The sequence below is a fragment of the Argiope bruennichi genome, chromosome 1 (genome assembly GCF_947563725.1).
Source record: "Argiope bruennichi chromosome 1, qqArgBrue1.1, whole genome shotgun sequence".
NCBI classification, from domain to species: domain Eukaryota; kingdom Metazoa; phylum Arthropoda; class Arachnida; order Araneae; family Araneidae; genus Argiope; species Argiope bruennichi.
Genome location: NC_079151.1, coordinates 30,796,743 through 30,822,915, shown reverse-complemented (window position 1 = coordinate 30,822,915; position 26,173 = coordinate 30,796,743). Strand labels below are relative to the sequence as shown.

Here is a 26,173-nt window from a genome sequence, read left to right as displayed (position 1 = left end):
ACCATCCCAAAGATGCTGGGTATCTACACGTTCTCCTCACAATCTCTTCTCTATTGTTAATTAGCTTAATAAAAAAATGTTAATATTATTATAAATTGGTAATATTTCTTACCTACGCAGTTAGTTTTTTGATAAGGAAAAGAGTTTTGGAAATAGTTCCAACGGATGCCAAATGAATGATCTTCGGGCAATAAAAACAAAATTTCCAGAAATTTTCGAGATATTTCGATTAGGTACAAAGTTATGACATCTTTCTAAAATCTTCTTTGCACTACCTTGAAAACTATATATATAAACGACGAGACAGAGTTAAAATTATTTCAGTTGAACTCAAGCGAGAAGATGAACATTGGAGTGTTAATTTCCAGCGAGTTCTCTTTGAGAGCTTTGTGCTATTGAAGTTGTTTAATAGTGATTTGCTGCTTGTGTGTTGTTAATTTCTGCAAATACTATTTTGTGTACACTTCGTCAGCGTTTTGTTTTCTGTTTTTATACAGAATAAAGCTTTGTTATCTTCATTGAGTCTGTCGGGCACCCCATTGGACGGAATTTTCTGTATAATATAAAGAAAAATATAGTAAAAATGTTAGATAGAAATATTATTTTTTAAAAATAATCTCTTTTAATATTTGGATGCGAATCATGGGGTTGTATATTTCAGATATTTGAAGATAGTTCATTGAATAAACAACAGTATTGACCATCCAGAAGTTGATACGAATTAATTGTATCAGGACCAAAATATATAATACGTCCCTTGTCATAATTAGATTTAAAAATAGTTTTTATTTAAAAATGGAACTGCAGGATGGATAACACCATTGTTTCTTATCTATGAAAATTTTATCTGTATGGATTCAAAAGAAAAAGACCAACCTTTCTAATGATTTGTATATATACATTTTTTGTTCTACTATAACAAAAATGATAATTTTCATTTACACATTTTGTTTTATTTTTACAGCTCTTTATACTTGGTTTATTCGTAATGATGCTTGCTCAGGATTATTTAAATTATTTAAAATGGCAAGAAAAAAGAAGTGCCAAGGAAGATGGGAAAAATTCTTCAGGAACAACAATAACAGAATCTTCACCCACAGTTTTAACGTGATGTCATCCTCATTTATAGAAGTATTATATACTAAAACATCCATCTGTGTTTGCTTTTAGACCACAAAAAGGCAAACACTATTTATATGGACTTGCAACAAGAATTCTGGTGAAGTGCCTTGCTAAGGTGTATTGGTGTGATGCGAAAAAAAGTTTATTATAGCATTTAAATTTGATGATATATGACTCAGAAAAATGACTGATAAAGAAGTTTATCATTGTTTTTGTATATCTGTTGTGTATATTAAGAATAGCTGTTTGAATTATTGCTATAATAAAATAATATATGAGCAGAAAATTAGATTTAGATATTTACTACTGTAAAAATGTGAATATTTTTATTAATTGTATTGTGTAATTGATTTGCTGCTATTGCTTTGCAAATGCTAATGAAAAATATATTGCTGAAATTATTTGTAACATATTACAAATGTAGTACAAATCAGGATAAAAATGTCATAGAATCAGGTTGTTAAAAAATTTAATTTTCCTTTTATTTAAATTAATCATTTAGTATGCATTTTTTTGGTGTGGAATTGAACGATGTTAATGTAATTTATCTGATTGATTGATTTGCGGTTCTTATACAATTTAAATTTGATTTAACACTGCACAGTATAAGTTTTGCTATTTTACATAACCCAATTTTCTGTATATTTAGGTTTAATTAAGATAATAACAATGGGGAGTGATTCAAATACATATATTAATACATTTTGTTTTTGTGTCAACAATGAAATGATTTTATTCATAAAATAATAATAAAAAGTGTATTCTATTTTGTAGTAGCAACATTCCACAGATCTAATTTCTTTAGTTACTGTGAATATTGTTAGTATTTTTTAATTAAAATAATTCTTGTTAGTATTTATAAATATATAGCATAGTTGTTAACCAATAATTAAACATCTTATTCCACATAATTAAATTATATCTAAATGTAAATTACTAACATTCAGTTATAGATTTGATAACGAAGGTGATTGAATGAATTCCTATAATGTTGTCATATATTTTCATTTTCTTTATAGAAATGCTCCTTTTATTCCTATGTTCTGGATTTAACTTATAGGAAATTCATTTTTATTATTTTAATGTATAATTATTTTTCCTACTTAATGCATGAAACTGCTGGAAATCAGCTATGTAAATTAAATTTTTATGTTAACAAATCTGTTTTATTAATAGTGAACAAGAATATTCTAAAACAAGTTCTGGAAGTACCAGTGCTCAATATGAAGGTATAAGGCATATTTTCTGGAGATATACTAAAGGAGAAACTTTTTATTTCAATAAATATTTCATTACAGCATTCATTTATTATAAATTTGTCAATAAACATATAATATATAAAAACAAAGCTGCCAAAATTGCATTTCATATAGAATATAATAATTTGTTCTTATAGGTTAAGTTATTAATTTTTCTAGATTGCACAAAGATACAAGCACCAAAATAATTGATTATAACACCTTTTATAACTGTCGTTTTAAAACTTTTCCTGGATTCATGAGATTTTGTGGATCCAGAGCTTGCTTGAGAGAATGCATTGTTTGAATACCAATTTCTCCCAGTTCATCTTGTAAGAAAGATATCTTACCCACACCAATGCCATGTTCTCCAGTACAAGTGCCATTCAGCGATAAGGCTCGTCTGGAAAAAAAAAGCACCTTGTTATGTTGTCTTGTTTAAAATGTATGTATGTTGTTGAAATTTATGATTAAAATAAATATATTTAAACTATCCCTAGAATTTATTTGAATTTGGAAACATAATTTCCATCATGTCATAGGTTTCCTTTAAAAAATAATAATAATAAATGAGAAAAAAATTGGGAAAAAAAAAAAAACTCCTGAATATTTTTATACACAATTGCTATTTATCAGAAAACACCAAAAAATTTTAATGATATAAAAGAAATTGTGATAAAACCACAATAAAAAAGATAATATTAACCGAATTAATGTTTTGCTTTTTAGATAATTTCTACTTAGCACAGTTATTAAATTGTAGACATCTTCAAACAAGTGTATTCAGATCAATGTATATTGTAATCAAAGGCATAGTATAGAAAATAATAAATTTTATATTTTTTTTATGGCTGAGCGCTTAACATTTGTTGTATTTGCATAATGTTGTATATAATTTAACAATACAATTTAGGTAGGTACTGCATTTCCCCCCCCTTTCTCATGGAATAAATGCAGATTTTTAATCTAAACATTTTTTTTTTTTTTTAAATAAAGACTCATAGGTAAATTTTTTGGACATTCTAGCATTTTTTTTAACTGCTTACATTAACACTTTAAATTATCAATAATTCTGGCATGAGAAATTTTTAACTTGCTTTTATATTTTATATGGATTTTATTTTTTGAGATAAAATACAATCATTCTTCATATATCACACAGAAAAAGTAAATAAAAATAATTAATGCAACCAATCCATAAATAACCAGAAGAAATACTGCAATGGATTGTATAATTTTAATTTTTCCTCAAATAGTAAATTCCAAACAAGGGGAAGGAGGAAAGAAAATAAATTCAAAAAAATTCCTTTCAACAAGCTGGAAGGTAGATTTCTTATACTCCAAGTTTATTGCTTTTAAATTTCTTCCAATCCTTAGACAAAAGTAATGAAATATTACATATTGAAGCAACCATAGATAATGATTTTATTACTATTGCATAGTAAATAACATTAAAGTAAAAATATTATAAATATAAAAATATAGATATGTTACAAAGATTATATTATTGAAAAGTTTTGCAGTTTTTAAGCAAATGTTAAAAGAAGGGCTAAAAGTTTACCATCTACATTTTAAAACACATTAGAAGAAATTAATTATCGGTTACAATTAATTTTCTTTCTATTAGATGCAGTACATAACATTTATGATGCAAAGTATCTGATTTTTCAATTATATTAGGGTGGTGGGGGGGATCCCCTGCTTTTCTTAATACTGGAATTATGATTTTATCTACAGCACTTTTGAATATTTCAGTTACAAATATTAACTATAATAAAAAGGATATATATTTTCAGTTTTTAAAAAAATATTCTGTACTTAATTATAAATCATGGAAGGATTTTAGGTTTAATTCCATGTTATTGGAAACATAATCAGTAATTTAACATAAGATATTTGATTTTTTTTGGAGAGTAATGCATGCTAAATGCTATGCAGTTAATACAAGTACCTATACTTGTGTTAAAACTATAACAGATCTGTTTTTAATACAGTATATTCTCAGTTGTTCAACAGACATCAAACTAGAGGATTGTCAAATTAATCAAAGCTCTGTAAGAAAGAAAGTTCTAAGGACCATGAATTAGTGAAGATCTGCAGAATTTATCAATTTATTTTAAGACATTACCAATAGGTCCTTCTCCTATAAGGAACCTATCTAAAATGCATAAAATAAAGAAAACAGAAGTAATATAACTGAAAAAATTCTTAACACTAAAACCTGTATATAGCTAAACTAGAGAAATTTGATTTAAAAAAAAAAAAACTACAAAAAAGCAGTGTAGCGATCAAAGGAATCTAATTACGGCAGCAAATATTGCCAAATGAGAAAAATGATTCATGAAAAAAGAAAGAAAAAATTACAACAAAATACTCAAAAATTCAGTACAATATATATATGCACATATATTTTTGTTAAAATAAACCATGAAAAAAATTATATGTTTTAATACTGGTTCAGAATTATTCATCAACTTACTGTGAAATTTTGTTTTCCAATTCATGTGCAATGGCAAACTCCTCTTTGTTCTGAGGATCATATAGCAGTTGTGTATGAAAGTTGCCATCTCCAACATGTCCTACAATTGAACCTAATAACAATGATGATGACATTTAAAACTCAACATGCTGTATGCCATATTAAAAAAATACTTAAGTGATATAAAAATAGATAAGTCACATATAAAGAAAGATATATTGTGTTTATACTTTTTTTAAAAAGAAATGTGTCATCTTATAGCTTTTTTTTCTTTTAAAAAAACTATTAATTATTTATTAAAATGTAAAAAATACTTTTATAAATTTATAATGTTACTTTGTAACAAAAATAATTCCATCATAGGTAAGACAGTTTTATAAATAGCTCTTATGCATACTGAGTAACTGCCAGATTCATGCTACTGGTCTGGAGGACAAAATACAAGATTCCAGAATCTACAGGAATTTTAGTGGTAGGCCCATTAGGATGCGAGTTATGATAATCTTTCTAGAGCCTTCTATGCCTGTCGTGGAAACTATAAAAGTCCAGGAGACAAAGCTGGAGTCCATTAAGTATTAAGATAGCATTGTGTCATATGCTGAATAGCCAGTCTGAATTTAGTTAAAGAGTTGTGTAATCAGGAGTACCTGAGATGAGAGAGAGAGTAATTGAGATTTCTTAGAGCGCTTTGTGCTGTTATGATTGTTTACTACTTATTAGCTTCTTGTGCACAGCTGTTTACTATAAATGCCGTTCTTGTGTATACTTTAAATGTACTTTGTTGTTTGTGTGTTTATGTCTTCATGTTGAATAAATGTCGTTATTTGTTATAGATCCTGTTGGACTGTTTCACTATATATTCATTCCATGGGACCTATAGACTTCCTGATTCATGAATTTTAAAATTTTTCATAACAATATAATACTTTTATTGACATTGAAGGAAAGCGTCATTAAATATTGTTTTACAGTTAAATATAACGGAATTTTTAAATGTCATTATAAAGTAAAATAATAAAATAAAACTCTGAACTTAATTTTTTAAAATATTAATTTAAGAAATGATAAATAAGTATAGAGAAAGAATTAAAAACATGACATTTGTTTGAAGTATTTATTTACATTTAAAAAAATCAAATTTCAAAAGAACATTTTTATTATAAAATAACATTTACCTAATAATCCAGAATTCCTTATATCTTCTTTAGTTGTCACAATTATTTCTGTTAGTTTTGAAATAGGCACACAAACATCAGTTACCACAGACTAAAAAAAACAAACAAACAAAAAAAAAAAAAAAAAACATTAATACACTTCAGAAATTTTACACAACATATTTAAGAAAAATTAACGTAACCTTAGAATAGTAGTCTTGCAGAACTAATTAGATCTGGTTATGTTAAAGACAGACAAATTTTTCAGGACTTAAAACTTAACTATTTAGATACAGCATCACATCATGTCATATTTAAATGTAAGAATTATTGAAAATGATAAAACAGTGCTATTAATATACAATTTATCAACACATTTCTAAGTTGGATATACCATTTTATATGGTACAAAATATAAAATATATATAAAAAATATATTATACAATAAAATAAAATATATTATAAAATATATATACATCATATATTTTATAAGTTCGATATACCATTTTATAGTATGAATGCATAACTAAAACTCATAAATTCAAATATCAGAAGAATTCATTCATGTTTTTAACAAAGGGGGAGGTGCAAATAGAATAATTATATAATTTATAAATATATTGTAAAATGTTAATAATTTTTAGCTGAAATAATACTTCCAAACTATGTACATGAATTTTTTTTATTTATTTATTTAATTTGTGTTTTTTTTTTGTTGTTTTTTTTGTTTAATACACTCTAAAATAATGTTCTTTTATGTATGATTCTATTAAAAAAAACCATTAAATGATATTCTGGTATAAAAAATACATACAAACCTTGCATCCAGGTTTTTGAGCCAATGTTGCATAATAGATTTCATGCCGTGCTTTCCATAATTTATTCCGTTCTTCTGCATTTGCAGACCACATAAAGTTTGAGCCATCATTCATTCTAATTATATCTTCTATAGAAAAAAAAAGAGAATCATTTATTGTTTTTTTTTTAATTACTCGAAAAGAAAAGAAATTTTCTAACATTCTGATAATTTAAAATTTGCACAATTGAGCAAAAGGTTTTTATTAATATTAAAAATTGTGAATTTTGGGCATAATAGAGCACAACAAAGTATTAAAATTTTTAAATTCATTTCATTCAGTACAGCTGCACAGGCTTTAACAATATGAAAATACTGAACTATCTAAGTATGCATTTTTAATTAATTTATGTGAATAATAATATGAAATTTATTCAATGGAATCAATTTTTATAATTATAATTAATGCAAAGAAGAAAAACATTTATACATATCTTATTTATCCTGACATTTTAGAAATAGAAAATATTTAATATTATTTATAACTAATTATGTTTGGTAATCAGTTGGTTTGTTAGAATTAAACTATAAGTTTCAATTAAATCTTAAATGTAACTTGGTCTTAATGGCTGCCTCAATAAAGTATTTTAAAGTGCATATTGCAGGAGAAAGAGAAATATAGTATCACAGCACAGCAAAAGATATGCATTTAAATGAATGCACAGTTATATTTATCATGATTTTATTATCATAAAAAGTCAGTTTCACTTGGTAATATATAAATACTCTCTTGAGAACTAAGCAATAATTTGTTTTATACTTTAAAAAGGACAATGAAAGTAATTTAGAATTTAGTAGACACTAAACTCAACTTTTTTAAAGCAAATGCAAGTAAGCTATAGAGTTGTGGCTATCACTTCATAAAATATTTTACTATTGTTTAATATCAGAAATGCATTGTATGCTAACACAAGTTGTTGGAAAATACAGCTGAAATGCAATTATGTAAAATATGATGTTAATAAATAAAAAATAAATCTAAGTGCAAAATTTACAATTTGTTTTTAAAGAATTACAATGCAAAATGGTATTCTCCATATACTATGTATGATACATTACTTTCACTATGAAATTTTTAAAAAAATTGTTATTGAAAAGTTGCTAATATAAAGGTAAGTATTTTTATTTTAAAACATACCAACTTCTTTTGCTTGAATTTTCACACTTTCTTCATTCCCATGGAATTCAAGAAAAAGACTAGGGGCTATAGGATAATCTAATTTGCTGTATGAACAAGAAATTCCCATAGAAACTTCATCAAGAAGTTCTGAAAAACAAGAAAATTACATGATATTAAATAATCACTTTAAAAAGTTGATAAAAAATTTTACATCATAAAATATCTGCTGGAATAATAATTTCAATTTTTCTAGTCTTTATATTAATAATATAAAACAAAAAAGATCTAACAAAAATATGAAAAAAAAATATTAAAAAATACAAGCAAATAAGCTGATTATTAAGAGAAAAAACACTCAGTAAAATTATTATGGAATTACATTAAAAGCTACTTCTTTTACATTTTAATTAAATGACATAAGCCATACTTTTTATTTGATACATTAAACTGAATTCTCATATGGTATATTATGGTTTCTACCAAAGCACATTTTCTAGATTGCCTATTTTTTAACATAATGTTAGATAGTATCAATCTATGAGATTATGAATTCTGTAATTTGAGATGCTTTTGTAGTATTGAACCAAACTGATCATAGACTCATAAATAATAAAATGAGTTACCCAAAAATGGTTAGTGTGTACATAGACTTATTACTTTCCTCTCTCCTTGAATTTTATTATAATCCCAATTATTTTAATCTATGGCAGATTCAATAATATTCTGTGAATGATTTAGATAACGAAACAATTGAGGAGTACTAATTAGTAAATACTAATTAGCACTTAAGAAGAAAATAACTCCAGAAGTCTTTCATATTCTGACTGAGGAAAGTGAACAAGAATTTATATTTTCTGAAGAGTGTGCATTTGACGTTGATCTAAGACATTCAAGAGAGAAAAAAAAAAAAAAAAAGCACATGGAAATACAGCCTTAAAGTTATTTGTAGACAGCAAATTTTTAATATCTAATAAAATAACATATCAGTTTTTGCATATTCTCAATGCGTTAAATTAAAATATAATGATGTGTCTCTCTTGCATACATTATGACAGTTTCTTTGAAATAAATTATTGATACCTAGAAATATAATGCTTATAATTTGTAATTAATGAATCAAATGATCTATTATAGAGAACATTCAAAACAAATATAGAAATTTAAATATACAAATATTTCTTTAAATAAGAGAATTCATTGTACAAAAATACAAAGCAATTATAATTTTGAAGATTTTTAAAACTTCATAATTGGTTCTGATATGGATTTAAGTATACCTATTCTTGCAAGTGGAATACTACTTTGAAGGATATGCACAACAGACTGAACAGCATTCTGAATTGTTGGAAAGGAACAAATGGCTGAAATCATCTATTGCAAAGAGAGAGGGGGAAAAAAGCATAATGAAACAAAGAAATACAGCCTCATAGCATTTATATTAGCATTCTATTCTAACATAATTTAATTAGGAAATAAAACAAATTTTTAAAAAAAAATTTTCTGTAGCAATTTTATTTTTAAAATCAAAATGTCAGTCATTAAAATAAAATATTTTTACATTTAATGCAGATTTATACACCATGTTACAAAAACCATGTTTCCATGTTTACTTGTAATAAAGTTGACTATATGTTAAGTATGTATGCTGATGCTCTAAAGGCCAGACAGTTTGATTTAGAGCTACCAAACCTGATACATACATACTTTAGAAGATGAGAATGTGCCTTTTATAGCTTTTTTTTTAAATGTTATAAAAAATTAAACAAATTTGTATTGTTTTTCTGTAGTAAAAGTCTTCTATAATCTTCTAAAGTTATTAAAGTACAAAAATGATTTTTACAGCATCTTAAAATGTAAAAAAAAAATAATATTTTCAACAATATCAATTTTTTTGCAATATAATTTTGTTTTTAATTAATTTTTAAAAATATTTTAAGCATGTTTTACAACATTTCATCGTTAAAATGAAACTCAAATCATTCACATTGTTGTTACTAATATTTCATTTTGTCTTTTTTTTTTCTATTGTGGTTACCAAGACATGAAGATTTAGCTTGTTGAGTAAATTTCAGTATAAGGCATGCTTTTAATAAATGTTTTGACATTTTGATGTCCTTAAAACTGATGCTTAACTTCAAAATCCGGCAATGGAGGAAAAATTTTACAGTGTAACCAGTTTAAAATATTGCTGCTTTTTTCTGTGATTTAACTGAATGTATAAAGAGATAGACAGAAAATTAATGAAATGTAAAGCCTACTGAACTGAACTGTGTATGGCTTTTAAAATAATGTAAGTTATAAGTCTATTAAAATTTCAAGTTTAAAAATAATTTGCTGAAGAAATAATTGAAATTGTTAGCAACCATTAACACTGATGAACCAATGGTCACCAAAGGTGTAATTTTTTCTAAAAACCTATCTTCAATTTCTTCTTCTTGTGTATGTGTATTTTGTTCAATTCTGTTACAATTTCTGAAGAGAGTTTCAAACAATTATTTTTAAGTCAAAATTAATTTTTCTTTTGAGTCCATTTATGTTGCTAAAATCTAGCTTATGAATATTGAATAAAGATGATGAACTTTACAAAACAAAGATAAAAATTAACATCTATAAATTATATTTATAAGCATATTACCCTTTATGTGTTTTAATAGTCATATATTTGTGCATTATATTTAAAAAAATAAAAAATTACATTTCCCTTCCATATAAGTAAAAATAATTTATAATCTATTAAACCAGCAATGTGGAAAGGTCACTTTTTAATACCTCTTCAAGTCACTGACTGATATGCACAAGAGAGATTATATACCAATTACAAAGAGAAGCAATAACAATGTAAAGAAATAACATAGGTGAAACTTATATAAATAATAATTTTTTGCAGAAAGCTTTGCAGAGCTTGTTTCAAATATTTTCTATCCATGCCAATACAAAATTGCATTAATCTGACTATGCTACTGAGCTTTGATCAACCTATTTATTATTAAATATCTTTGAAGTAGTTGTGTGACAAACCAATCAGAGAATGATATTATGCCTTTAAATGGAAGTTTTGATATGCAATTTCCAAATTCAATCTTGTACTTAATTCTATAAAATCTTGACACATTTTCTAAAATTTGAGTACCCCAAATTTTTGTGGATTCTGAATACAAAACTGATGATAAAAGGCCAACATCATCTGCAAATCCACATATTTCTATGTTGTTTCTTTTGTAATGATATTTCAACAATTCTTAATATAATTTGGGACATTTTTTATACATAAGGTTTAAATTTCATTCACTATCAATATGGTGTATGGGGTAAAACATACTTGCTTGAACTCTTTTCATTTCTTTTATAATTTTATGTATTCTTCAATGGAATTTCTTCAGTTTCATCAATTATGAATTTCTTTGCACAAGTACATCTTTTTTTTATCATACATTTATAATTTAGCATATATGCTTAAAATTAAAATTTATGGAATTAATGCTGTAATTAATTTCATAAAAATATCTTGTATATGTCTCACTTCTAAAAATCCATTGGTATCCAAACAGATTACTCATTTTCTTTTTGTTAATAAGATCATAGTAATAATAAGTTTCAAAATATGTAATTCAAATCTGATATTTAGTTTATGCTCTTTATTTCATCTATATCTAAGACTCAAATAACTCATTATTAATTATCTTTCCCACATCCTTCTATAGAATATTTCTTTGCTATTTATTATAAAGAGAGAATTCTCTTTATTATTCCTACGTATGTATCAATAAACATTTTAACAGTTTGGGTTGGTTAAGTTTGGTTTAATTTCATAAAAACAAAATTTATTATTCTTTCAGATTAATCTATAAATCTTTGATATTATCAAAATCAAAGTTAAGGAATAATTGAAGAGTCACTTTTTCCTCATAAAAAGAAAAATTAAATTTTATGAAGGTCAAAATATAAGGATTTCAAAAATTTATGGCAAAAAAAAAAAAAGTAGAATTTATCCAAGTAGATTTTCAGGCTGGGAATCTTTAAAACCTTTTTATTTCATTTTAATACATTGCATTAGCATCCTATGCAGGAAAAAAAACAAAAACAAAAAAACTAGCCCTTAAAAAGTTTCTAAAAATGCATAATAGCAATTAGATAGTGAAAGTAAAAAAAAAAAAAAAAAAACATTATGATGGTAATATATAAAACTTAAAAATTACATAAAGCTTATTAAATAGCAAAAGAAGATTTTACTAAGTAATAATGTAAATATGCATTGGTCATTTATGTGTTAGAATTTGAATGTGGATGCAATGAACAAATCTATGTTTTTGTAACATTTCAACTATCCTGATATACTATACAAGCAAGAAATTATAATGGTATTGTAACTTTAAATATTATTTTAAGCTGTACGATATTCGGAAATAAAGCGAAGAAAATTTGTAATACAAGACTGAAATTATTACAGACCATCTGTGGTACAGCATGCAGCCTAAGAGTGACTTTAGATATGATACCTAGAGTTCCTTCGGATCCAACAAAAAGTTCAGTCAAGTTATATCCAGCAGCAGATTTCCTGAAAACAATTGACTCATAAGTTTCAAAAAATATTAATTAATTTTGTCCTCCCCAGCTCAAATAAAACTATTTTTAAATTTAAAATAAAAGAATAAGACACCAAAAAAGCTTATATTTGCCTATTAAATAACTTCACCATGCATATATAATTTTTTAAACTATAAAATTTGATTTTGCTTCTTTTCTCAACTAAGCTACTTTATTTTTTGTTATTATATTAATGTATTTCAGCTAAAATTGTTCATTGTGTATCTTTCTAATATTCATGCTACAATCCTAACATTTAAAATTAAATTTCTTTAATATGAAAGAGGTTTCTGTCCATATGTTTATAAAGATAATCTAGAAAATTAATCAATGCATTTGGATAATTTCTAAATCATTCTATAACTAATCGTTAAAAAAAATATATTAATTACAAAAATTTATCACTTGCAAAATATAAAATGATTCTAATTTAAAGCTCTGATTGGAATTTACTCCGAAAAACATACACTTTAGCAATCACAGTGGTCATTACATAGGTTTAATGCTCATTTTTTTTCTGTTCTTAAAATTCTTTTTTTTTTAATCTCCAATCTTGCATATTTTTCAATGATTTGTCCCCCCCCCCTGTCAATGAGATTCCCTCCTCTTCCCCTTTTTAGATCAATTGACAGGTACTATTAATAAAATAAGTTTATCGCTTTTTATGACTAAAATATTTGAGGAAAAAACAGCTTTAATGATTCCTGCCTTCTTTTCAGGTTTTCTTTTATTTTGATACTTTAATATAATATTTTAACCCTAAAAGAGATTTTTTAAGAAAATGGCTTTTTTTGGTTTGATCTCTTAAAAAAACACATGCAATTATTATCACACTTTTATAATATAAAAAAACATCCACCAAGAACATACAGATAAAATATGTATTTTCTTCTTCAGCATATGCATAAGTAACAAAACGTTTTTTAAGAAAAAAATATTTTACATTACAACTACAATTCCAGTGTTTAGTATTTAAACTGCAAGTAATCTGTGTAAAAAGCTAATCTGGATATGCTTTATTTTTAACCAGAGGAATTAATTGAGTGATAAATCTTGTAATCAAAAATAGTTAATAAAAAAAATATTTATATAATGAATTAATATTAACATGTATCTAGAATTTTCAACCAAAAATATTATATAAAGTAGACATAAATTACTTAAAAGCAAAGATTCAGCTTTTAAAGTATTATTATATAAGTTATTACCTTGTCCTTCTATTAGGACCAGCTGTGTGAAGAATACTTCCATCTGCAAGAACAACTTCCAAATTCAGAACATTTTCTTTCATAGTTCCATAAAGTACAGCATTTGTACCTGAAGCAGAAGTAGAAGCCATTCCTCCTAGAGAAGCATCTGCACCTGGATCTTCAACAAAAAATAGTTGAAATAACATAAATAATTTTTAACATTACTGTAGAACAGCAGAGTACTGTGGCATAGATGAATTTTAAATTTATTTATTACTTCTATCTGTTAATAATATGGAACATCTCATGCCTTAAGAATTCCTAATATTTGGCAGAAAGTTTATAAAATAAAAAAATGTATAGATAAAGATAACAAAAGAATAGACATTACAGATAAATGAATAAATATACAAATGCAGCGTGATATTACATTAAATTAAGTTATTTCTGATGTGCAACATTATATTTAACTATTTACCTTGTTAAAACATAAATTTGTGGGCATTCTAAAAACATGTCAAATAGTTTACTTATTTTCAGAATTCAATATTCTTTATTAATTTCCATCTTAAAACAAACCAAATATTACAACTAAGTCATAAAAGAAAAGGATGTACCTTTAAAAACAGAATGTAGTAAATAAAAAATAAAAAATTCTGAAATAATTTTAGATTAACAATGAAAACATAAAGCAGTACAAAATTAAAAGTGCATAAAAACATTTTAGTTCTTATCAATATTAAACATAAAAAATTATTAATAACTTTTAGATATTTTCAGAATCCATGCAAATTATTCATAAAAATAAATAAGTAGACAAATAGGTATTAAAACATTACAATAGCTTTTGTTTCTCTACTCATAACAGAATTAAAAACACACACACACAATAGCCATTAAATTTTTAAAAAATGAAATCTCTTTCAATTCAGTTTGAAATTAATAATAAGACTAGCCACTTTTGGTGATCAGGTGGCTTGTCAAGATTAATGCAAGTAAAATTTTCAATTGAATATTTTATGTAACATGATCTTTTAATAGCTTCCTACAGCAAAATATTTTAAATTTTAATAGTCATATAACTCATACTATTATATAAGTCTTACAATATTCTGTTCATTTTACTATGGATCTCTTTAATTTTTTGTCAGCTGTTATAAAATTTGAACTTGAAATTGAAACAGAAGTGATAAAATTTCAATAAATACTAAAGTTTTCTTGGCTGAACATATACACACACACAAATTCATCTTTATTAAAAGTCAAGATGATATTGAATTGAAAATAAACAGCTGGTATTATATAAAATAATGACAGTTAAAACTTCATCATTCAAAACATTAATTAACAGTATATAATTTTTGTAAAATGGTAAACATAATTTGATATACATCTTAATTATTGGCTCACCAATTTTTTAAATAAAGATCTTTCAGTTTTTCAAGCCTAGATATACCATTTGGAATCATCAGAGTAATCTGCTTTTAATACTCAATATATATCATCATTTTTACTAATGTTGATCACATTTATTATTGGAGTAAAAATTTAATCTAGAAACAAATGATTTGACAAACCTAATTAATAAATCTTGGTAAAAGTGAACAATCTTAAGCATAAAGTTATTCCAATTTTTTTTATTGCAATATTTAATTCTTTTAATTAACAAGCAATAATATTGTTTGGAGATGATAAAAAAAAAAACTAACCTAATTAGGTTTAAAAAACAACAAATCCAAAAGAATTTAGAAGAGAAAATAGAATAGAATATTACCGACAGGAAACATAAGGCCTGTATCTTTAATGTGATGGTTTAAAGACTTTCTTGTCACTCCTGCTTCTACAGTGCAATCAAAATCCTCTTCATTCACTTCTATAATAGAAGTCATACATCTTAAGTCAATACAGACACCTCCCTGTAATAAAATAAAAGACCCATAAAAATAATATGAAAGAGAGCTGCACAAGATAATGTAAAAGAGAAATTTGTACAAAAAAATGCAACATCTAAATATTATTCATGAAAAATAATGGTAATAAAAATATAACTTATGAAATTATAAATACCTTATTAGTTTGCAGTTACTTTCAGGCAGTATAAATGCATGTTGATGGAAATAAGTTTTCCCTATCAATTTCTCTCTTTTAATAATTTTCTGAAATCTAAAATTTTTTTTTTCTATCGATGTTGATATTTGACAATAAACTTGAATTCCTACATGAACAACAAAATTGTATCATATTTGGCAACATGCTATTCATGGTACTTTTTGCATGAAGTGCAGATTTTTTTTCTATATATTCTTTCTTTGTTACCTTGATTATGAGATGTCTATCAACTTATTATAAGTGACATTTTTTCAAGTACAAAAATTATTTTCCCCTGTTTTATCGTGATTTTTTTTCTCTTGCTTCATCTCATAATTTCTTTTCCTTCAAGTATTAACAGAAAGTATTAATTTCATTTCCATCAAGTAATTTCATTTCCTTCAAGTATTAACATTTTGTTAAAAACGCATACAATTAAAAAAGTTATAAAGTCATATATAAAATAATAGAAAATAGTATAAGTGAAGATATATTAATATTTGAAATTCTTTTGTAATCTGGAAAGTTGCTATTTAGCTAAGGGAACAATCATACTCATACTCTTTTATTTATTTATTTATAGGGTGCAAAAATTTTTAATCTATAATTTAAAAAATCATTTAGGTCTTTATTTTAGTTCAAAATAGCATGCTAAAAATATTTTTTTAAAAAAAACTAATTTTTCAAAAAGAAGGGACCTCTTCCCCCTAATTAATTAAGATTTTGTTGTTTTTTTTCTTAAATTTTATTTTACTAGTTCTAAAAATCTCACAATTTGGTCCAAATCATTTACCATAGTAGCTCCCACTCCATGCTCCAAACCAGTCCCAGTACCTCGAGGGATCATGGGGACCCAAAAAGAGCTGCATAATTTTGCTATCTCAGAAATCTGATCTCGTGACTGAGGAAAGACAACCACATCAGAGGGAGAAGTTCTGTATAATACAAAATATGCATTCAAACACTACATAGAAATGTAGGAACAAATCATGATTTAAAACTACTTCTAGCAAAGAGAGTTCATAAAAATTAAATAATGGTCAATAAAAGTAAATAACAGGGTAAAATAATAGGAGATAAATTAGATCGCTAGTAAATATAAAATGTTAGTGAACTATAACCATTCAACTAAAAATTCCTACAGATAGAAACAAATAAAATGCATTTACTAACACATATTTTAAAATAAAAATTTTAAATACTTTTATAGAATTCTTAAGCACACATTGCTTGATTTAATATTTTTAATACCATTATAATAAATAGTCAACACTCAGATAGTGAAGCATAAAAGTTAATACAGTTGTAAAATAAATACAATGTAAAAATGGTCCTAATATTAGCTTTGTTTTGTTTACACAGACTAAAAGCAAATATCTGTCATGTTTATCACTTGTTGCATTACGATATCGGCAATTTTTAAACTATATCAAGGCTCGTATCCATTCCTCTATGTTAGCAGGGAAGAATGTGTAAGATATACATAACATAAAATGAAAAATCAATCTAATAAAACTTAAAGAATGGTAGTAACTGAGAAGATTCAGTTCAATTAGAACCAAAATAAAAAAATAAAAAAAATAAGACTTTTTTTTTTCAAGTGAATAGGTGATTGATTTTTAAAAAAACAGGAGATTTAAAATCTATTACTAATATTGATTACTTGATGAAAAAACAAATGACATTTTAAGTGAAAGTAAACTATAATTTAAAATTATAATATTAAGAATCACTTTCTTACTTTCATTGTTTAATTTAATTTAAATATTTTGAAAAAACTACATAATATTTGTTATTTAAATGAAATAATGATCAACCTTTTCTTTTTCTGTAAGTCAATCTTTTAAATTATGTGTAGAAATTTTAGAAAGTGTTCATTTTTGACAGATTCTACAAATTTGTATGTTTAAAACAAAAATAAAACAATGCTGCCTTGTAGCATTTATTAAAAACATATTTAATTTTGCATTCCTTTTTCAATAATTTATTATGATTCCCCATCCCCCACCCCACTTTCCCTAATTTATGTCAATGCTTATGTTCAATTGCAGTATAAAAATTTTTTGTTCATAGATGACTTTGTTGAATAATTTTCAATTTAAGATGGAGTTTTACAAGAAAAAAAGTTTTAAAAAGTCTTACTCTGATCACTTCAAATTTAGCTTAAAATTATACTATTCATGCTATCATATTTTACTATAATCTTTATGAAAATCTTATATTTCCTATTTTCTTTCCAAAAACTATAGAATGGAAGAAGCAGATGAGAAGTATGAAAATATATCACCTTCTTAATGCATATTTGCATGTAGAAATACACATTAAGAAGCTAGCAATCATGAAAGCATGAATGAAAACGAATCAGAACTTTTACAAACAAAGCAATTGTGATTTAAATAAGAAAATTATAATGCATGAATAATCACATTCAAAAGAAATAAATATTTAATAAACATGACTTAGTAGTATTATTAAGAACAATGTGCATGATTACAAACAGAAAAAAAAAATCAAATTTCTGATATTAGCAAGAGTTTTTAAGAAAATCTAATAGTATATAAAAAAAAAAGATTTACAGTAATATTTCATTTAAAAACTGGGAACAGTTACAAGTTAATTATATCTGCTCTATAAAACTTCAAATGAATGTAATATTTAATTGAAATTTAATAACAAGGATGCATCTTGATTAGAAAAATGTCAGAAAAAAAGTATGAAATAATTCATCTTAAAACTTGAAATAACAAGGTTTTAATATTTACATTGCCAATATATATATATAAGTATGATTGCATTTATATATTTGCCTCTTGTTTTCCTTCATTATATATCAAGAAATGTCATTTTAATTCTATAAAAATGCCCATTTGAACCAAAAAATTATAAATTGGAGTGCTCAGGTAAGTTTCCTTTCCCTTTTTGTATTTACTGAATAGACATGTAGGAGCTTCAAATTATATAAAACTATATAAAAATAATAATTGAATAAATTATTATTTAGTTATAACTGATTCTCAAACTTTTAAGTCATACCAGCTGGATAATGCTTAACAACAAATGTAACATTTAATAAAATGATACCAGTAAATAACAAGTATAAACGCACCAAAGTATTTGTTTTACATGACCAACATTCAAAATATTGTAATGTCAATGTTAATATTTAATAAATTAACAATAACTTGTCCTTTTTCTTTTTCCCCCCACCCCATTAACAGAAAAATGCCACAAAATCCCTGTTAAATATTAAAAGAAATTTGGTATTGAATCTAAGATTCCCTGATCCCACAACTGATACCTTATTGCCAGGTTATAATGGGATAGTACAAAAAGAAAATACAGCAAAATTAACCTTAATGGTGAATTGATTTGCCAATGTATGCAAATATTAATGAAACACAGATTATCAGGTTCTTATGACTCTGCCACAGTTATGCAGTTCATAAGTACAGAAGAAAAATCTTAAAAACCTTCCTGTCTCTACAAATACAATTTCCTTTTTAAATACTAAATATAACTAAGGAGAAAATATCATACCCATGATAGCCTTCGTCTGTTCCACACTGTTCTCGGACAGCAAGGGAAGTATTAACATTATCCTCACCAATAACTGAACAAAGCTTTTTCACAAATTCACTAGTAACATTTTTATGCTAAAAGAAAATGTTATTAATTATGTATATAAGCAATCAAAAAAATTTTTTAAAAGGATAACACAATATCAAATTAAAATATATTAATTTATTGCTACAATACATAGCAACATGCTTCCCACATAGAAATTCAATAAAGCTTTATCATCATTGTATTTCCTACTCTAATAAGATTTAATCTATTTACTATAGTATTTTTATTTAACAAATTGATATTTTATATATTAAAGGCAGTCTTTAGAAAAAGAAATTAAAATAATTTTGAAATATTTAAAACAATAAGGATGCATAATATGGTAAATGTAAAATTAACACAAAAATATTAATTAATGATATTCTTCAATGGTGCAACAGCCCTGGCCTTCCATAGAATTCCATTCTATGCCATCCTGTTCTTGGCTAAGATTTACCAATTTTTCACCTTAATAGTTTTCAAGTCCTTTTCCAGGTAATCAGATACCTAAGTTTTGTTTTCCTAATAGATGATTTGGTTTCCTAATAGATACCCAAGTTTGGTTTTTAGGTATAGATGATTTAGTTAAAAAAGACCTATTTAGTGGCTTCATTGCCATCCAATCTTATTAAGTGTCCTGCCCATTTAATCCTCCATATAGCTATAAATGCAATAATATTTGGCTCTTTAAATAGTTTGTAAATTTCTGTATTAGTTCTTTTTTTTCAATAATTATCATATTTAATTCTATAAATATGCTTCTTTTAAATATAGCAAGAGTCTACCTTTCTCAGTCATTGCCCATCTATCAGAAGTATGCGCAAGAATGGATCTAATAAAAGTTTTGTAAATGAGTAATTTTTTTTTTCTGAAGATAAAATTAGATTTTAAATATGTAATCCAAAAAAAAAAAAAAAAAAATGTTAGTTAATGCAACATTGTTGCAAACCTCTGATTCTATGTTGTTCAGTATGTTCATTTCAGAGCTTGAATACTTGAAGCTATAGACATTAGCTATTATATCAAGCCTGCATATTTCAAAATAAGGATTATTAAAACTAATACATGTTATATATTTGGTTTTACTGTATTTGATGACAAGCATCTGATTTGCTTCAGCTTCCAAAGAAAGGAAGGCCTGTTTAATTACTTCCAGGATTTGATTGACAATACTAATATCATAAATGCAAAAAATTATCCACATTTTTAAAATTGTTCCTGTAATGTTAATTTCAGAATCTTTTGAGAAGTAAAACAATAGAAGGTAAGTTAATTCATCTCTTTGTCTGAAACCATTTAAAAAGACAAATTCTGACAGATTGTTCAAAATTTTGAGTCTTAATTTAGTTTAATTTAAAGTAATAGTAACCAGTTTAATCAGTTTTTCAGGCATATTAAACTCTTTCATTAACTATATAAACCATTTTCTACTTATTGAGTCATAAGCTCTTTTAAAATCTATGTTTGATATCAAATTCTCTTTTCTTTTCTATAATTTGTCATAAAGATTTATTCCATTGTCCATCTCTTACAGAACCTGCACTGATAATCATCAGCGATGCTTTCTGTAAAAGCAACTAACTTGTTGAATAATCTATTGGAGAATAATTTATAAAAAGTGCAGAGTAAGATAATTTTATAATTAGGGCACTCCATCTCCTTTTTTATGCATCTAAGACATGATGAATCCTCCTTTCCTTAGGTTATGCTCATCATGCTTCTATAAGAATTCAATAAGGCAGTAGATTTTTTTCAATATTTTAATATGTTGTATTTTATGCAAATTCTGAGGGAATAGAATCTGGATACTTATTGTTTTTAAATTTGTTAGTTCCTTTGACTTCTAATAAAGATGGTTCATCTTTTAAGCTAAGAATTAGGTTAACCAAAATATTATCATAAGGAAATCATCAAAGTATTTATTCTAATGGTAAAGAACGTCTTTTTTGTTGTTTAAACTTATTTTTTCCTTTTTCTACATGCAGTCTTAAGAACCCTTCGATAAATGCCAAAAGGTTTTATTAAGTAATGGGAAAATATAGTTATTAGCAAATATAGAACTTCTAAATGTCACATTTTTTATGGAATTAAGAAAAGCAAAACAATAAAAGTAAATATTTAGACCCTAAAATTATTTTCTCATTAAATAAATAACACCAATAAGTCTATAGTTTGTACTTCAAATGGAAATTATAATAATAAAAATCTGATTAAAAACTGCTGAAAATTTGGAAGATAATTACATACTTTAGGTTAGCATTGAAACAAAAAAATTAGCACCTCATATATTGTGCATTATATAACATTAAATACTACAAGGATATGTGTAACAAGGATAACTCTAACATGTAAATTTACAAACAAACAAGCAAAAATATGTAAATGTAATTACAATATAAGCAGAATGGGATATGCAGTTTTAAAGGGTGTTATCACAAAAATAAATAGTAGTTACTACAATAATAAGACCTTTAATTTGATTGAATGATTATGGGTATTTTATTCGCAGCTGTAAATGTTGAATATTTAATATGAACAGCAGACATTTAACTCACCCGCCAGTTTTTGATGCCATTTGTAATATTTGTAGAATATAATTTAAATTCTGTCAAACTTTTAAAAATACTAGATCGCCAAAGTCGCATGTTTATTCACAGTCAATCAAAAAAAATCTACAATTATTTCCGATCCTACTTTTTAACCAAACAGATCAAATTTACCAGCTTTTTAAGTGCGTATAGTTTTATAAATAATTGCAGGTGTTCAAACAGCGAAAATTGATCCAGTCATGAAGAATAAACCATTTTGAGTTTCTGCCAATCACGTGTTTAAATTACTGTAACCGCAACGGTAAATGCAAAGACCGACTTTCTTGTTTGTAAATTGTTTTGAAATGTTTCGAAAGTTTTAAGGAAGTAGATATATTTTGTAATTTTTAATGTATATCTTTTATTAATTTTGTCATTTAATAAGAACCCTGTGATAATTTTAGTGTAATATATATTATTATTGAATAAACCTTAACAGTTAAGTTGATTGGCTTATTAGAATTACAAATGCTACTGAACTTTAATTTTTGATGCTTGTTTCTTTTTAACAAACATAATTCGTTGTGTATAGACTAAATTATCATGGGAAGCAAAAAGCACAAAAAGCATCATAAATCGGAGAAGAAGGAAATATCATTAGATGGTATGTTATTTTATATTTTTAATAGCATAATAATATTGAAAGTCTTAGATAAGTTTTTCTATATATTATTATTTTTGATCTGATATTTGTCTCTTACGATTTATGAATCTAAATCCGAATTTCCTTCCATTTTATTTTTTTATTTATTTTGGAATACATGGTTTACCCGTATGTGCCCATTAAAACTTATTCTATTCTGTGTTACTATCCGATTGCAAGTTGCAATCGGCAGCACTTTTAATGGAAATTGTTATTAATTTAACTGAGTACTTATTTGTTGAAAACGTTATACAAAATGCTGTGAAGTAACTTATATCATCTTGAATGTGAAACAACTGAACTATAATAATTAACTATTCAAGAGCATTAATTTGGTCAAATATAAAACATTACTAATTAAAAGTATTTCATTAATGCTTTTTCTTTGAATTATTGGGTTGAAACTGCAATTCACTTTTTTAGTGTTTTTTTAATAAAAGAAATGAAAATAAGGTAGATTAAATCTAATTTTCTCATGAAATTGGCACCCTTACTTGGAAATAAATAAATAAAACAGAAGATGGTAAAATCAAGGCAACATAATTGGAAACTTTAAAAATTTCTTATTAACTATTTGATAGGCACCATAATTTAGGTAATAAATACCTTATTTTCTTTTACATTTTCTGAAAATGGAAGCCATCATAGATATTAAATTAATAAAATGAAGAGTAGGAATTTTGAATATATTACCTATGTAAACTTTACTATATGTAAACTTCTTCATATTTACTATTTCATCTCTTTAGAAGTAATAAAATGATTCATTAACATGAAATATCCTATAATTTCTTCAAAGAGTTAGTTATTCATGCTACTAGTTCTTCATCTTGTATCCAACTATTAAAACTTTTTTTCTCCTAGCCCTTTGACTGTTGATCAGAATTTAAAAAAAAAAAAAAACTCCTTTGATTCATTATTTTATATCATTGTGAATATTTGATTCAAAAATTAAGTTTATATTAGTTGAAGGATATTGAGAGGAAATAACTTCAAGTGACCTGTTGTCATTTGCTCACTTGAAGTTTTATTTTAAATAAATAATTTTCTTTTAACCCCTTGCCTGCCGCTAGCATATATATACGTCTCCCTAAGTCAACGTGTTAACTGTCCCTGGCGTATGTATACGTCTTGCAACTATATACATATATATACGCATCTCTGGGGACCGAATCTTGCAAGTTATCCTCGGCAGGTAAGGGGTTAAATTAATATAATTTATTTAAAGCTAAACTTGCAGTTGAAAGTTCCTTTTTTCAGTTTTATGTACAATTAATACATGTTAAGTATTTTCATATTTTCTTGTTATACATTTTATATTAGAATCATCATACTTGTAATGCTCTCTTGGGTATACTAGCATTACATATTTAGTTTGATTTCATTTAATAACTTCTGAACTCAACTTTGATTTTTAAACATTTATTTTCCCAAATTATTAATTTAGTTTTAAGTGATTCATTTAGGTATATTTTCCCATTGCCTTAAAAATTAAAATGGATTTTGAAAATTGATGAATACCTATGTTTTTAATTTTCTGATTAAACCTGTAATAATAAAATTTTATTTGTCTTTGGATTTTCTAATATCAGAACACCAAATGTTTTGCCTGTATGCTTCTAATAGTTAATTCCAAAGCTATTTTATATATTAGAAATTTCTAATGTTTAATTTAAAATTTAGGTATTTCAATTATAGTATATAGTTCTTATTTTGATTTATAAAATTTCTGCTACTTTTTTTTTTTTTTTTTTTGTGTGTGTGTGTGTGTGTGTGTGTGCATGTATGTGTGTGAGAGTGTATCTTTTACTTCAAGAAGTTTTATTGTAAAATAAATAAATAAAGGAATAAAAACAAAAAGGAGATTTTAGAAAAGAATCCCATAGATGCAAAAATATTTTCTGTATGAATGATTTTAGACTTGGATTTTAATCTGTACTTTTGGTACGTATTTGTTTTTGTCATGGAAATGCAAATATTATTTATTTAATCAATGTGATTTACTAAGAGTTTACTTTTTTGATATTATGTATGTATCTTTGTTTCTTATACACACTAATCTGAAATTGTTACTGCCAAATCTAATTTTCCACACTTTTTTTATTTAATGTATAACTCTATGGAAATTTTTTTGGGGTTTGCTAGGAAATTTTTTTTTTTTATTTTGTTTTCAAATCTGTATTCTTTTATCCTTTACTGTTACTATATAGGGTTTACTGCTGCGTTCTCAAATTTTGATTAGTAGCCTGGTGATAAGGTCTCAGAGTAAAGGCTCATAGATTCAAAATTTGATTAAATCAAAAGTCTATCATACATGTCGGCCTATTTCATATTAAAAATTGCTGTTCTCATATTTGTGATATGGAAGAGAACCTGACTTCTCCTGATTTCGTTCTTATCCCTATTGAAAATTATAAAATCCACACTGCGATAGGTTTTAAGTAGGCTTTTAAATTAAATTTGAATCTCTGTAAATTTTAAAAATATTTCTCTGTATCTTTGTTAGAAATCTTTTCTTATACCTTCTGTCAAAGTGTGTAGTTTGTATTTTTAAAGCAATTCTTTTACATTTTCAGATTTAAAAATAGACGGGTCTTAATGTGATTTTATCCAGAGACAGATTAATTTCTACAGGATTTAATGCTAGTTCTAGAGCTGCTTTTCCTCTTCTCAAATTCTAAAACCAAATAAAATTGATTTTAATACCATATAAGAAGATGCAAATATCATAAAGCGGTTAATTATGGATCACTTTTAAGAAAATTTGTTTTAATATTTTGTATGCAAAAAGAATTTAATATAAGAATAGACTTAAAGTGAAGCAACATTTTTAAACCATTAAAGTTTATCAGTATGTTGCCTTATGAATTAATCAACGAATTGAAAAGTAAAATAGTCCATACTGATCTGCAAACTAATTTGAAAGCATTAAAAAGAGATAATTAATCCTAGGTATAATATTAAACAGTCCTTGATTCTTATTCAAATAAGTTTGAATAAATCAAACGAAAACACAAATTTACCTTGGAACTACTGTTAAAAAAAAAAAATCTTAAAACCTATTTGCCCATTATGTATGGTCTCTAGGTAGGTGCCAATTTTATCTATTTGATAATCTGGCCTGATTTTACTTTAAACTTTTTCCTTTTATTAATTTAAAACTGTTGATTTAAACTATCAAATTCACTATGCCAACAAAATATTCTATACTTAAATATACTTTTAAAAAAAATTCCATCTGCCCCCTTAATAAGTTTTAAAGAAAATGTTTCCCTCATTCAGATGTGTCAATCTAGAATTTTTTTCTTTAGGTGTGCAAAGCTGAAGTTTTAAATTGTAAAAGACAATGGCACGCCAGTTTCAGATTGTAAGAGTTATAAGAAATATAAGTTCTATATGTAATATTTTAAATCTTTAAATAGACACTCAATGTGATAAAAAAAATATGTATAAATTTTGATCTTCTTACTATATTCAAACTTTTATTTCATTTCTGTGTTGTTCA

The 26,173-nt window shown here is 25.3% G+C and overlaps 3 protein-coding genes across 6 annotated transcripts in view; 2 read left to right on the top strand and 1 right to left on the bottom strand.

Moving 5' to 3' along the window:
* The window catches only part of LOC129962676 (uncharacterized), a 44,304-nt gene extending 41,451 nt beyond the window's left edge, over positions 1–2,853 (top strand). The window contains exon 4 of the mRNA XM_056076584.1: positions 965–2,853. Coding sequence (XP_055932559.1) covers positions 965–1,111 — 147 coding nt within the window. The 3' untranslated portion in view covers positions 1,112–2,853. The remainder of the gene's footprint in view (positions 1–964) is intronic.
* On the bottom strand, positions 2,586–22,241 carry LOC129962665 (probable D-lactate dehydrogenase, mitochondrial). Of its 2 annotated transcripts, none has more exons than XM_056076562.1 (12): positions 21,993–22,241; positions 19,369–19,484; positions 16,625–16,766; positions 15,518–15,659; positions 13,762–13,921; positions 12,419–12,524; positions 9,247–9,340; positions 7,988–8,116; positions 6,812–6,939; positions 6,015–6,105; positions 4,840–4,951; positions 2,586–2,763 (listed from the first exon to the last, which is right to left on the bottom strand). In XM_056076562.1, the coding sequence occupies exons 1-12, from the start codon at positions 22,080–22,082 to the stop codon at positions 2,586–2,588; spliced, it is 1,488 nt and encodes a 495-aa protein (XP_055932537.1). In that variant the 5' UTR covers positions 22,083–22,241. The 2 variants fall into 2 exon arrangements, with proteins under 2 accessions (XP_055932537.1, XP_055932547.1); XM_056076572.1 differs by lacking the exon at positions 21,993–22,241 and adding an exon at positions 21,830–21,935.
* Positions 22,242–22,300: 59 nt separating this feature from the next.
* Positions 22,301–26,173, top strand: part of LOC129964064 (bromodomain-containing protein 7-like) — a 29,608-nt gene continuing 25,735 nt past the window's right edge. For all 3 annotated transcript variants that reach the window (XM_056078755.1, XM_056078748.1, XM_056078740.1), the window contains exon 1: positions 22,301–22,629. In XM_056078755.1, the coding sequence (XP_055934730.1) occupies positions 22,569–22,629 (61 nt within the window). In that variant the 5' untranslated portion in view covers positions 22,301–22,568. The remainder of the gene's footprint in view (positions 22,630–26,173) is intronic.

Bases quoted from the DNA above. Each gene is read 5' to 3' on its own strand.
- LOC129962665 (XM_056076562.1), bottom strand. From the start codon at position 22,082: ATGCGACTTTGGCGATCTAGTATTTTTAAAAGTTTGACAGAATTTAAA. The intron at 16,767-19,368 runs GTATGATATTTT...TGTATTATACAG, and splicing joins ACAGACGAAGGCTATCATGG to AACTTCTCCCTCTGATGTGG. The intron at 9,341-12,418 runs GTCTGTAATAAT...TCTTTGCAATAG, and splicing joins TGCATGCTGTACCACAGATG to ATGATTTCAGCCATTTGTTC.